This window comes from Rhinoraja longicauda, chromosome 19 (genome assembly GCF_053455715.1).
Source record: "Rhinoraja longicauda isolate Sanriku21f chromosome 19, sRhiLon1.1, whole genome shotgun sequence".
In the NCBI taxonomy this organism is placed as follows: domain Eukaryota; kingdom Metazoa; phylum Chordata; class Chondrichthyes; order Rajiformes; family Arhynchobatidae; genus Rhinoraja; species Rhinoraja longicauda.
Genome location: NC_135971.1, coordinates 3,324,311 through 3,336,093, shown reverse-complemented (window position 1 = coordinate 3,336,093; position 11,783 = coordinate 3,324,311). Strand labels below are relative to the sequence as shown.

The window sequence follows — 11,783 nt, the reverse complement described above, 5'->3', positions numbered from 1 at the left end:
AGTGGGGCCTGGTGTGTTCGTGTGTGTGCGTGTGCGTGTGTGTGTGTGTGTGTGTGTGTACATGCACTGCGTTGGCCTTACGTAGTGGGGCCTGGTGTGTGCGTGTGTGTATGTGCGTGTGCGTGCGTGCGTGCGTGTGTGTGTGTACGTGCACTGCGTTGGCCTTACGTAGTGGGGCCTGGTGTGTGCGTGTGTGTGTGTGTACGTGCACTGCGTTGGCCTTACGTAGTGGGGCCTGGTGTCGAGGGCACCCAGTTTCTGTGGGTCGGTGGTGCGAATGCTCTGGGTGTTGAGCTCCAGGATGAACTCGAACCTGGGCCACAGGATCTCCAGCAGGGTGTCCCAGTACCTGGGGAGACACACGCACCCATTACCAACCTCGCCCTCTCTTACCTTTACCCCAAAATACATTTCCCGGAATGGCGGGACTGTCATATGTTGAAAGACTGGAGCGACTAGGCTTGTACACACTGGAATTTAGAAGGATGAGAGGGGATCTTATCGAAACGTGTAAGATTATTAAGGGGTTGGACACGTTAGAGGCAGGAAACATGTTCCCAATGTTGGGGGAGTCCAGAACCAGGGGCCACACAGTTTAAGAATAAGGGGTCGGCCATTTAGAACGGAGATGAGGAAAAACTCCTTTTCAGTCAGAGAGTTGTGAATCTGTGGAATTCTCTGCCTCAGAAGGCAGTGGAGGCCAATTCTCTGAATGCATTCAAGAGAGAGCTGGATAGAGCTCTTAAGGATAGCGGAGTCAGGGGGTATGGGGAGAAGGCAGGAACGGGGTACTGATTGAGAATGATCAGCCGCGATCACATTGAATGGCGGTGCGTACAGGCTCGAAGGGCCGAATGGCCTCCTCCTGCACCTATTGTCTATTGTCTACATTCAGTCGAGTATTTACAATAACACGCAACAACAGATAACTACAAGAACAACAGATGCTCTTAAACAAACTCCTCCCCATGGAACCATAACACAACATCACCCAATTATCTCAACAAATACTCTTAAACAACTAGAACTAGGGGCGGTCACGGTGGCGCAGCGGTAGAGTTGCCGCCTTACAGCGAATGCAGCGCCGGAGACCCGGGTTCCATCCCGACTACGGGCGCTGCCTGTACGTTCTCCCCGTGACCACGTGGGTTTTCTCCGGGCGCTCCGGTTTCCTCCCACACTCCAAAGACGTGCAGGTTTGTAGGTTAATTGGCTTGGTATAAAATGTAAATTGTCTCCTAGTGCGTGTGGGATAGTGTTAGTGTGCGGGGATCGCCGGTCAGCACGGACTCGGTGGGCCGAAGGGCCTGTTTCCACTCCGCATCTCTAAATTAAATTAAACTAAACGGTGTAAGGAGTGGACGCAAAAGATGACACGGGTCAGGCAGCATCTGTGGAGAACATGGACAGGTGACGTTTCACAGAGTGCTGTTGTAACTCAGCGGGTCGGGCAGCATCTGTGGAGAACATGGATAGGTGACGTTTTACAGAGTGCTGGAGTAACTCAGCGGGTCAGGCAGCATCTGTGGAGAACATGGACAAGTCTGAAGAAAGGTCTCGACCCGAAACGTCACCCATTCCTTCTCTCCAGAGATGCTGCCTGACCCGCTGAGATACTCCAGCACTCTGTGAAACGTCACCTATCCACGTTCTCCACAGATGCTGCCTGACCCGCTGAGTTACTCCAGCACTCTGTGTCCATCTTCGGTTTAAACCAGCATCTGCAGTTCCTGCCGACACCCACCCTTCTGAAGACTGACGTCAGGGGAGAGGGAGATACATAGATAAGCAAGTGTAAGGTTTGAAAAAAGGACTAAGGGAGTGGAGATGAAGGAAAACGTAGAATAGACAATAGACAATAGGTGCAGAAGGAGGCCATTCAGCCCTTCGAGCCTGTACGCACCGCCATTCAATGCGATCATGGCTGATCACTCTCAATCAGTACCCCGTTCCTGCCTTCTCCCCATACCCCCTCACTCCGCTATCCTTAAGAGCTCTATCCAGCTCTCTCTTGAAAGCATCCAACGAACTGGCCTCCACTGCCTTCTGAGGCAGAGAATTCCACACCTTCACCACTCTCTGACTGAAAAAGTTCTTCCTCATCTCCGCTCTAAATGGCCGACCCCTTATTCTTAAACTGTGGCCCCTTGTTCTGGACTCCGCCAACATTGGGAACATGTTTCCTGCCTCTAATGTGTCCAATCCCCTAATTATCTTATACATTTCAATAAGATCCCCTCTCATCCTTCTAAATCCCAGTGTATACAAGCCTAATTGCTCCAGCCTTTCAACATACGACAGTCCCGCCATTCCGGGAATCAACCTAGTGAACCTACGCTGCACGCCCTCCATAGCAAGAATATCCTTCCTCAAATTCACAGAATAGATCAGTGTGAGTTGGGAGAAGCTAACAATAATGCAAACTGAGATCAAATGTAGTCAGAGCCAGTAAGACTGGTGGGGGGAACTGGGAAGGCAGAGAGATGGAGAGAGAGAGGGAACGCAAAGTTTACTTGAAGTTGGAGAAGTCAATGTGTAAGAAGGATCAGCAGATGCTGGTTTTAACTGAAGGTAGACACAAAGTGCTGGAGTAACTCAGCGGGACAGGCAGCGTCTCTGGAGAGAAGGAATGGGTGACGTTTCGGGTCGACATGTGAGGTTATCCACTTTGGCGGCAAGAACAGGAAAGCAGAGTATTACCTGAATGATGACCGATTAGGAGAAGGGGAGATGCAACGGGACCTGGGTGTCGTGGTACACCAGTCATTGAAAGCAAGTGTGCAGGTGCAGCAGGCAGTGAAGAAAGCCAATGGTATGTTGCCATTCATAGCAAGGGCATTTGAGTTTAGGAGCAGGGAGGTTCTGCTGCAGTTGTACAGGGCCTTGGTGAGACCGCACCTGGAGTATTGTGTGCAGTTTTGGTCTCCTAATCTGAGGAATAGACGTTCTTGCCACAGAGGGGGTACAGAGAAGGTTCACCAGATTGATCCCTGGGATGGCAGGACTTTCATATGAAGAAAGACTGGATAGACTCGGCTTGTACTCGCTGGAATTTAGAAGACTGAGGGGGGATCTTATAGAAACATATAAAATTCTTAAGGGGTTGGACAGGCTAGATGCGGGAAGATTGGCGGCACGGTAGCGCAGCGGTAGAGTTGCTGCTTTACAGCGAATGCAGCGCCGGAGACTCAGGTTCGATCCTGACTACGGGTGCTGCACTGTAAGGAGTTTGTACGTTCTCCCCGTGACCTGCGTGGGTTTTCTCCGAGATCTTCGGTTTCCTCCCACACTCCAAAGACGTACAGGTATGTAGGTTAATTGGCTGGGTAAATGTAAAAAAATTGTCCCTAGTGGGTGTAGGATAGTGTTAATGTACGGGAATCGCTGGGCGGCACGGACTTGGAGGGCCGAAAAGGCCTGTTTCCGGCTGTATATATATGATATGATATGATAAGATTGTTCCCGATGTTGGGGAAGTCCAGAACCAGGGGTCACAGCTTAAGGATATGGGGGAAGTCTTTTAGGACCGAGATGAGAAAACATTTCTTCACACAGAGAGTGGTGAATCTGTGGAATTCTCTGACAGAAGGTAGTTGAGGCCAGTTCATTGGCTATATTTAAGAGGGAGTTAGATGTGGCCCTTGTGGCTAAAGGGATCAGGGGGTATGGAGAGAAGGCAGGTACAGGTTACTGAGCTGGATGATCAGCCATGATCATATTGAATGGTGGTGCAGGCTCGAAGGGCCGAATGGCCTACTCCTGCACCTATTTTCTATGTTTCTATGAGACCCTTTTTCAGTAGGGCCATTGAGTAGGCCATTTAGAACGGAGGTGAGGAAAAACTTTTTCAATCAGAGAGTTGTGAATCTGTGGAATTCTCTGCCTCAGAAGGCAGTGGAGGCCAAATCTCTGAGTGCATTCAAGAGAGAGCTAGCTAGAGCTCTTAAGGATAGCGGAGTCAGGGGGTATGGGGAGAAGGCAGGAACGGGGTACTGATTGAGAATGATCAGCCATGATCACACTGAATGATGGTGCTGGCTCGAAGGGCCGAATGGCCACCTCCTGCACCTATTGTCTATTGTCTATTATTCACTGGATTCCTGTATTCACTGAAGTTTAGAAGGATGAGAGGGGATCTTACAGAAACATATAAAATTATAAAAGGACTGGACAAGCTAGATGCAGGAAAAATGTTCCCAATGTTGGGGGAGTCCAGAACCACAGTCTAAAAATAAAGGGGAGGCCATTTAAAACTGAGAAGGAACTTTTTCACCCAGAGAGTTGTGAATCTGTGGAATTCTCTGCCACAGAGGGCAGTGGAGGCCAAATCACTGGATGGATTTAAGAGAGAGTTAGATAGAGCTCTAGGGGCTAGTGGAATCAAGGGATATGGGGAGAAGGCAGGCACGGGTGGATGATCACATTGTGGATGATCACAATGAATGGCGGTGCTGGCTCGAAGGGCCAAATGGCCTCCTCCTGCACCTATTTTCCAATCTCGTTGTACCCCTGTACAATGACAATAAAGATATATTGTATTGTATTGTATTGTATTGTATTGTATGTTTCTATGTTTCAGAAGTCAATGTTCATAGAAACATAGAAAATAGGTGCAGGAGTAGGCCATTCGGCCCTTCGAGCTTGCACGCACCGCCATTCAATATGATCATGGCTGATCATCCAACTCAGTATCCCGTACCTGCCTTCTCTCCATACCCCCTGATCCCTTTAGCCACAAGGGCCATATCTAACTCCCTCTTAAATATAGCCAATGAACTGGCCTCAACTACCTTCTGTGGCAGAGAATTGCACAGATTCACCACTCTCTGTGTGAAAAAAAACAGTCCTAAAAGACTTCCCCCTTATCCTTAAACTGTGACCCCTTGTTCTGGACTTCCCCAACATCGGGAACAATCTTCCTGCATCTAGCCTGTCCAACCCCTTAAGAATTTTGTAAGTTTCTGTAAGATCCGCCCCTCAATCTTCTAAATTCCAGCGAGTACAAGCCGAGTCTATCCAGTCTTTCTTCATATGAAAGTCCCGCCATCCCAGGGATCAATCTGGTGAACCTTCTCTGTACTCCCTCTATGGCAGGAATGTCTTTCCTCAGATTAGGAGACCAAAACTGTACGCAATACTCCAGGTGCGGTCTCACCAATGCCCTGTACAACTGCAGCAGAACCTCCCTGCTCCTATACTCAAATCCCCTCGCTATGAATGCCAACATACCGTTGGCTTTCTTCACTGACTGCTGCACCTGATTGCCTACTTTCAATGACTGGGGTGTAAGCTGCCCAAGCCAAATGTGAGGTGCTGTTTCCATACGGCGTTCTACATTCTCCTTCACCTACTTGTCCATGGCAGCGACGTTGCGTTTGGTCATGATGGTCTTGAAGCGGAGGATGATGTGAATGGACAGGAAGACGGCGATACTGTCGTAGGAATCTGCAACGTAGGTGTCCATGTGTTTCTGAAAGGAAGGGGAATTACACACAGATCAGGGTCTTCCACGGACAAATAACACTTCTTATAGACAACAGACAATAGGTGCAGGAGGAGGCCATTCGGCCCTTCGAGCCTGTACGCACCGCCATGCAATGTGACCACGGCTGATCATCCACAATCAGTACCCCGTTCCTGGTTTTGGTCTCCTAATCTGGGGAAAGACATTCTTGCCTTAGAGGGAGTACAGAGAAGGTTCACCAGATTGATCCCTGGGATGGCAGGACTTTCATATGAAGAAAGACTGGATAGACTCGGCTTGTACTCGCTGGAATTTAGAAGATTGAGGGGGGATGTTATCGAAACTTACAAAATTCTTAAGGGGTTGGACAGGCTAGATGCGGGAAGATTGTTCCCGATGTTGGGGAAGTCCAGAACAAGGGGTCACACAGTTTAAGGATAAGGGGGAAGTCTTTTAGGACCGATATGAGAAAGTCTTTTTTCACACAGAGAGTGGTGAATCTGTGGAATTCTCTGCCACAGAAGGTGGTTGAGGCCAGTTCATTGGCTATATTTAAGAGGGAGTTAGATGTGGCCCTTGTGGCTAAAGGGATCAGGGGGGTATGGAGAGAAGGCAGGTACAGGATACTGAGTTGGATGATCAGCCATGATCATATTGAATGGCGGTGCGTACAGGTTCGAAGGGCCGAATGGCCTACTCCTGCACCTATTTTCTATGTTTCCTGCCTTCTCCCCATACCCCCTGACTCCGCTATCCTTAAGAGCTCTATCTTGCTCTCTCTTGAATGCATTCAGAGAATTGGCCTCCACTGCCTTCTGAGGCAGAGAATTCCACAGATTCACAACTCTCTGACTGAAAAAGTTTTTCCTCATCTCAATTCTAAATGGCCTACCCCTTATTCTTAAACGGTGTGGCCCCTGGTTCTGGACTCCCCCAACATCGGGAACATGTTTCCTGCCTCTAACGTGTCCAACCCTTAATAATCTTATACGTTTCGATAAGATCCCCTCTCATCCTTCTAAATTCCAGTGTATACAAGCCTAGTCGCTCCAGTTTTTCAACATATGATAGTCCCGCCATTCTGGGAATTAACCTAGTAAACCTACGCTGCACGCCCTCAATAGCAAGAATATCCTTCCTCAAATTTGGAGACCAAAACTGCACACAGTACTCCAGGTGCGGTCTCACTAGAGCCCTGTACAACTGCAGAAGGACCTCTTTGCTGCTATACTCAACTCCTCTTGTTATGAAGGCCAACATTCCATTGGCTTTCTTCACTGCCTGCTGTACCTGCATGCTTCCTTTCAGTGACTGATGCACTAGGACACCCAGATCTCGTTGTACGTCCCCCGTTCCTAACTTGACACCATTCAGATAATAATCTGCCTTCCTATTCTTACCACCAAAGTGGATAACCTCACACTTATCCACATTAAACTGCATCTGCCATGCATCCGCCCACTCACACAACCTGTCCAAGTTACCCTGCAACCTCATAGCATCTTCCTCACAGTTCACACTACCACCCAGCTTTGTATCATCTGCAAATTTGCTAATGGTACTTTTAATCCCTTCATCCAATTCTTACGGGATTGGACAGGCGAGATGCAGGAACAATTGACAACAGACAATAGGTGCAGGAGGAGGCCATTCGGCCCCTCGAGCCAGCACCACCATTCACTGGGATCATGGCTGATCATCCACAATCAGTACTTTCTCCCCATATCCCTCGATTCCGTTACCCGTAAGAGCTAAATCTATAGGAAAGAACTACAGAGGTTGGTTCAAATCGAAGGTGGACTCAAAATGCTGGAGTAACTCAGCGGGTCAGGCAGCATCTGTGGAGAACATGGATAGGTGACGTTTCACAGAGTGCTGGAGTAACTCAGCGGGTCAGGCAGCATCTGTGGAGAACATAGATAGGTGACGTTTCACAGAGTGCTGGACTAACTCAGCGGGTCAGGCAGCATCTCGGGAGAGAAGGAATGGGTGACGTTTCGGATCAAGGTGGGTCAGTCTGAGGAAGGGTCTCGATCCGAAACGTCACCCACTCCTCCTCTCCCGAGATGCTGCCTGACCCGCTGAGTTACTCCAGCATTTTGTGTCTACCTCTGAGCTAAATCTAAATCTCTCTTGAAAACATCCAGTGAATTGCCCTCCACTGCCTTCTGTGGCAGAGAATTCCACAGACTCACAACTCTCATCTCAGTCCTAAATGGCCGACTCCTTATTCTTACACGGTGACCCCTGATTCTGGACTTCCCCCAAAATGGGGAACATTTGTCCTGCATCTAGACAATAGACAATAGGTGCAGGAGGAGGCCATTTGGCCCTTCGAGCCTGTACGCACCGCTATTCAATGTGATCATGGCTGATCATTCTCAATCAGTACCCCGTTCCTGCCTTCTGCCCATACCCCCTGACTCCGCTATCCTTAAGAGCTCTATCTAGCTCTCTCTTGAATGCATTCAGAGAATTGGCCTCCACTGCCTTCTTAGGCAGAGAATTCCACAGATTTACTACTTTCTGTGTGAAAAAGGTTTTTCCTCATCTCCGTTCGAAATGGCCTACCCCTTATTCTTAAACTGGGGCCCCTTGTTCTGGACTCCCCCAACATAGGGAACATGTTTCCTGCCTCTAACGTGTCCAACCCCTTAATAATCTTATATGTTACAATAGACAATAGACAATAGTTGCAGGAGTAGGCCATTCGGCCCTTCGAGCCAGCACCACCATTCAATGTGATCATGGCACGACCCGAAACGTCGCCCATTCCTTCTCTCCTGAGATGCTGCCTGACCTGCTGAGTTACTCCAGCATTTTGTGAATAAATACCTTCGATTTCTACCAGCATCTGGAGTTATTTTCTTATACAATGTGATAATGGCTGATCATTCTCAATCAGTCGCCTAATCTGAGGAAAGACATTCTTGCCATAGAGGGAGTACAGAGAAGGTTCACCAGATTGATTCCTGGGGTGGCAGGACTTTCATATGAAGAAAGACTGGATAGACTCGGCTTGTACTCGCTGGAATTTAGAAGATTGAGGGGGGATCTTATAGAAACTTACAAAATTCTTAAGGGGTTGGACAGGCTAGATGCAGGAAGATTGTTCCCGATGTTGGGGAAGTCCAGAACAAGGGGTCACAGTTTAAGGATAAGGGGGAAGTCTTTTAGGACCGAGATGAGAAAGTTTTTTTTTCACACAGAGAGTGGTGAATCTGTGGAATTCTCTGCCACAGAAGGTAGTTGAGGCCAGTTCATTGGCTATATTTAAGAGGGAGTTAGATGTGGCCCTTGTGGCTAAAGGGATCAGGGGGTACGGAGAGAAGGCAGGAACGGGATACTGAGTTGGATGATCAGCCATGATCATATTGAATGGCGGTGCAGGCTCGAAGGGCCGAATGGCCTACTCCTGCACCTATTTTCTATGTTTCTATGTTTCTAGTACCCCTTCTCCCCTTACCCCCTGACTCCGCTATCCTTAAGAGCTCTATCTAACTCTCTCTTGAAAGCATCCAGAGATCCCCTCTCATCCTTTCTGAGGGTAAAGCCAAATGCAAGGGTAAATCACTTCTCTCCACCAGCAGGCTTGAACTTACCAAGAACATGCTGAGTGTTTTGCCCATGATGGCGTTGAAGAGATCTTGGGCAGAGTTCCCGGTCACCATGAAGAAGTCACAGAGGAAGAGGTACTCGCGGCAGCTGTTGTCAAGGAGGGCGTAGTGCTGGCTGCGAAACAGGCTCTCAAAGGGGTACTGGGAGGGAGAAGAACAAAGGTCACATCACAGAGAGACAGACACAACATGCTGCAGTAACCCAGTGGGATAGGAGGCATCTCCGGAGAAAAGGAATGCCTGGCGTCTCGGGGCGAGACCCCCTCTTCAGACTAGTGCTTCTTGGACTCACGCAGACTCTCTCCAAACCTCTTTATCCAGGCACGTGAGCGAGGTAAAAAGAAAATGGAGGTAAAAACAAAATGGAGGTAAAAACAAAATGGAGGTCAAAACAAAATGGAGGTCAAAACAAAATGGAGGAAAAGAGCCGAGCGCTTGCGTGAGACGTAAAGCGGAGGTCAAAAAACTGGAACATTTACACAGTGCACGGTGGCGCAGCGGTCGAGTTGCTGCCTTACAGCGAATGTAGCGCCGAAGACACAGGTTCGATCCTGACTACGGGCGCCAACTGTAAGGGGTTTGTACGTTCTCCCCGTGACCTGCGTGGGTTTTCTCCGGGATCTTCGGTTTCCTCCCACACTCCAAAGACGTACAGGTACGTAGGTTAATTGGCTTGGTAAATGTAAAAATTGTCTCTAGTGTGTGTAGGATAGTGTTAATGTGCGGGGATCGCTGGGCGGCTCGGACCCGGTGGGCCGAAGGGCCTGTTTCTGCAGCCTCAGTGCAGCACCCGTAGTCAGGATCGAACCTGAGTCTCCGGCGCTGCATTCGCTGTAAAGCAGCAACTCTACCGCTGCGCCACCGTGCGGTCTCATCTCGGTCCTAAAAGACTTCCCCCTTATCCTTAAGCTGTGACCCCTTGTTCTGGACTTCCCCCCTTGTTCTGGACTTCCCCTTTATAGTTTAACCCCGTCTTAATTAATTTAGTTATATAATCTTCCACTTAAATGTCATATTTACTCATTACAGTTCCACCACTGATTTTCTGGCACTCTTGGTTCCAGATCTTTGCTTGTTTATCCAGCCGGCCAAGGAAGTCGCTCGGCGATGAGGATAGATGTGCCGGCTCCCCTGGTCCAATCCATTAATAATCTTATACGTTTCGATAAGATCCCCTCTCATCCAGTGTATACAAGCCTAGTCGCTCAAGTCTTTCAACATACGGCAGTCCCGCCATTCCGGGAATTAACCTGGAGAACCTACGCTGCACGCCCTCAACAGCAAGAATATCCTTCCTCAAATTTGGAGGCCAAAACTGCACACAGTACTCCAGGTGCGGTCTCACTAGGGCCCTGTACAACTGCAGAAGGACCTCTTTGCTCCCTTACTCAACTCCTCTCGTTATGAAGGCCAACATGCCATTGGCTTTCTTCACTGCCTGCTGTACCTGCATGCTTCCTTTCAGTGACTGATGCACTAGGACACCCAGATCTCGTTGTTCGTCCCCTGTTCCTAACTTTCGGGCCGAGACCCTTCTTCAGACTGATGTCAGGGGGGCGGGACAAAGGAAGGATTATAGGTGCTTGCTGTTAATTCTGAAGTACATTGGGATGTTGGGTTGACATGAACAGCAGAACTAGTGTCTCCTCTCTCTCTCTTCAAGGACGCATTCACCCCCCCACCCCCCCCCCCACCCCCACCCGCAGTGCCCAACAGTCCAAGACACCCCACGCCCTCTTCGTCTCTTCAATGACTTCCGTTTTGTTCTATGCTATTGAGGGCGTGCAGCGTAGGTTCACTAGGTTAATTCCCGGGAATGGCGGAAACTGTCGTACGTTGAAAGGCAGCAACTCTACCGCTGCGCCACCGTTTATCTCACCACGGCCGTTGCCTGACCTGCTGAGTGCTGGTGGTCTGACCTTGGGGAATGGTCAGTGGTGGGGAGGGGGGGGGGGGGAGGGGGGGTTGGAAGGGGAAGGGGGGGATGGCATACTTACCCGAGAGTCGTTCTTCTGAGCAGCGTGGGGCACGATGATGGGCGCTTCCAGCTCCGACGAGGCGATCACGTTTCCACGGTTGCCCAAGGTGAAGATGGTGTTCCTGTTCTTCAGCGAAGGCTTGGAGAAGAATCGTGGAGCGGTGAGTCAAGGTCAACTGGGCGGGGAAAGGAACTGCAGGCGCCCGTGTAAACCGAAGGTAAGGCACAAAGTGCTGGAGTAACTCTGCGGGGCCAGGCAGCCTCACTGGAGACGGTGGAATGGGCGGTGTTTCCGGTCTGACGGTTCTTCTTCTTCTGAAGAAGGGTCTCGACTGAAAGGAAGCATGCAGGTACAGCAGGCAGTGAAGAAAGCCAATGGAATGTTGGCCTTCATAACAAGAGGAGTTGAGTACAAGAGCAAAGAGGTCCTTCTGCAGTTGTACAGGGCCCTAGTGAGACCGCACCTGGAGTATTGTGTGCAGTTTTGGTCTCCAAATTTGAGGAAGGACGTCCTTGCTATTGAGGCAGTGCAGCGTAGGTTCACCAGGTTAATCCCCCGGGATGGCGGGACTGTCATATGAGGAAAGATTGGAAATACTGGGCTTGTATTCACTGGAGTTTAGAAGGATGCGAGGGGGGTCTTATGGAAATGTATAAAACTATAAAAGGACTGGACAAGCTAGATGCAGGGAAAATGTTCCCAATGTTGGGGGAGTCCAGAACC

At 49.5% G+C, this 11,783-nt stretch overlaps 2 protein-coding genes across 2 annotated transcripts in view; one reads left to right on the top strand and one right to left on the bottom strand.

Moving 5' to 3' along the window:
* Positions 1–11,783, top strand: part of LOC144603008 (zinc-binding protein A33-like) — an 852,507-nt gene that overhangs the window by 250,655 nt on the left and 590,069 nt on the right.
* The window catches only part of LOC144602498 (vacuolar protein sorting-associated protein 52 homolog), a 31,683-nt gene that overhangs the window by 2,236 nt on the left and 17,664 nt on the right, over positions 1–11,783 (bottom strand). The window contains exons 11-14 of the mRNA XM_078415629.1: positions 11,079–11,212; positions 9,067–9,222; positions 5,352–5,470; positions 226–349 (exon numbers count right to left, since the gene is read on the bottom strand). Of these exons, the coding sequence (XP_078271755.1) occupies positions 226–349; positions 5,352–5,470; positions 9,067–9,222; positions 11,079–11,212 (533 nt within the window). The remainder of the gene's footprint in view (positions 1–225; positions 350–5,351; positions 5,471–9,066; positions 9,223–11,078; positions 11,213–11,783) is intronic.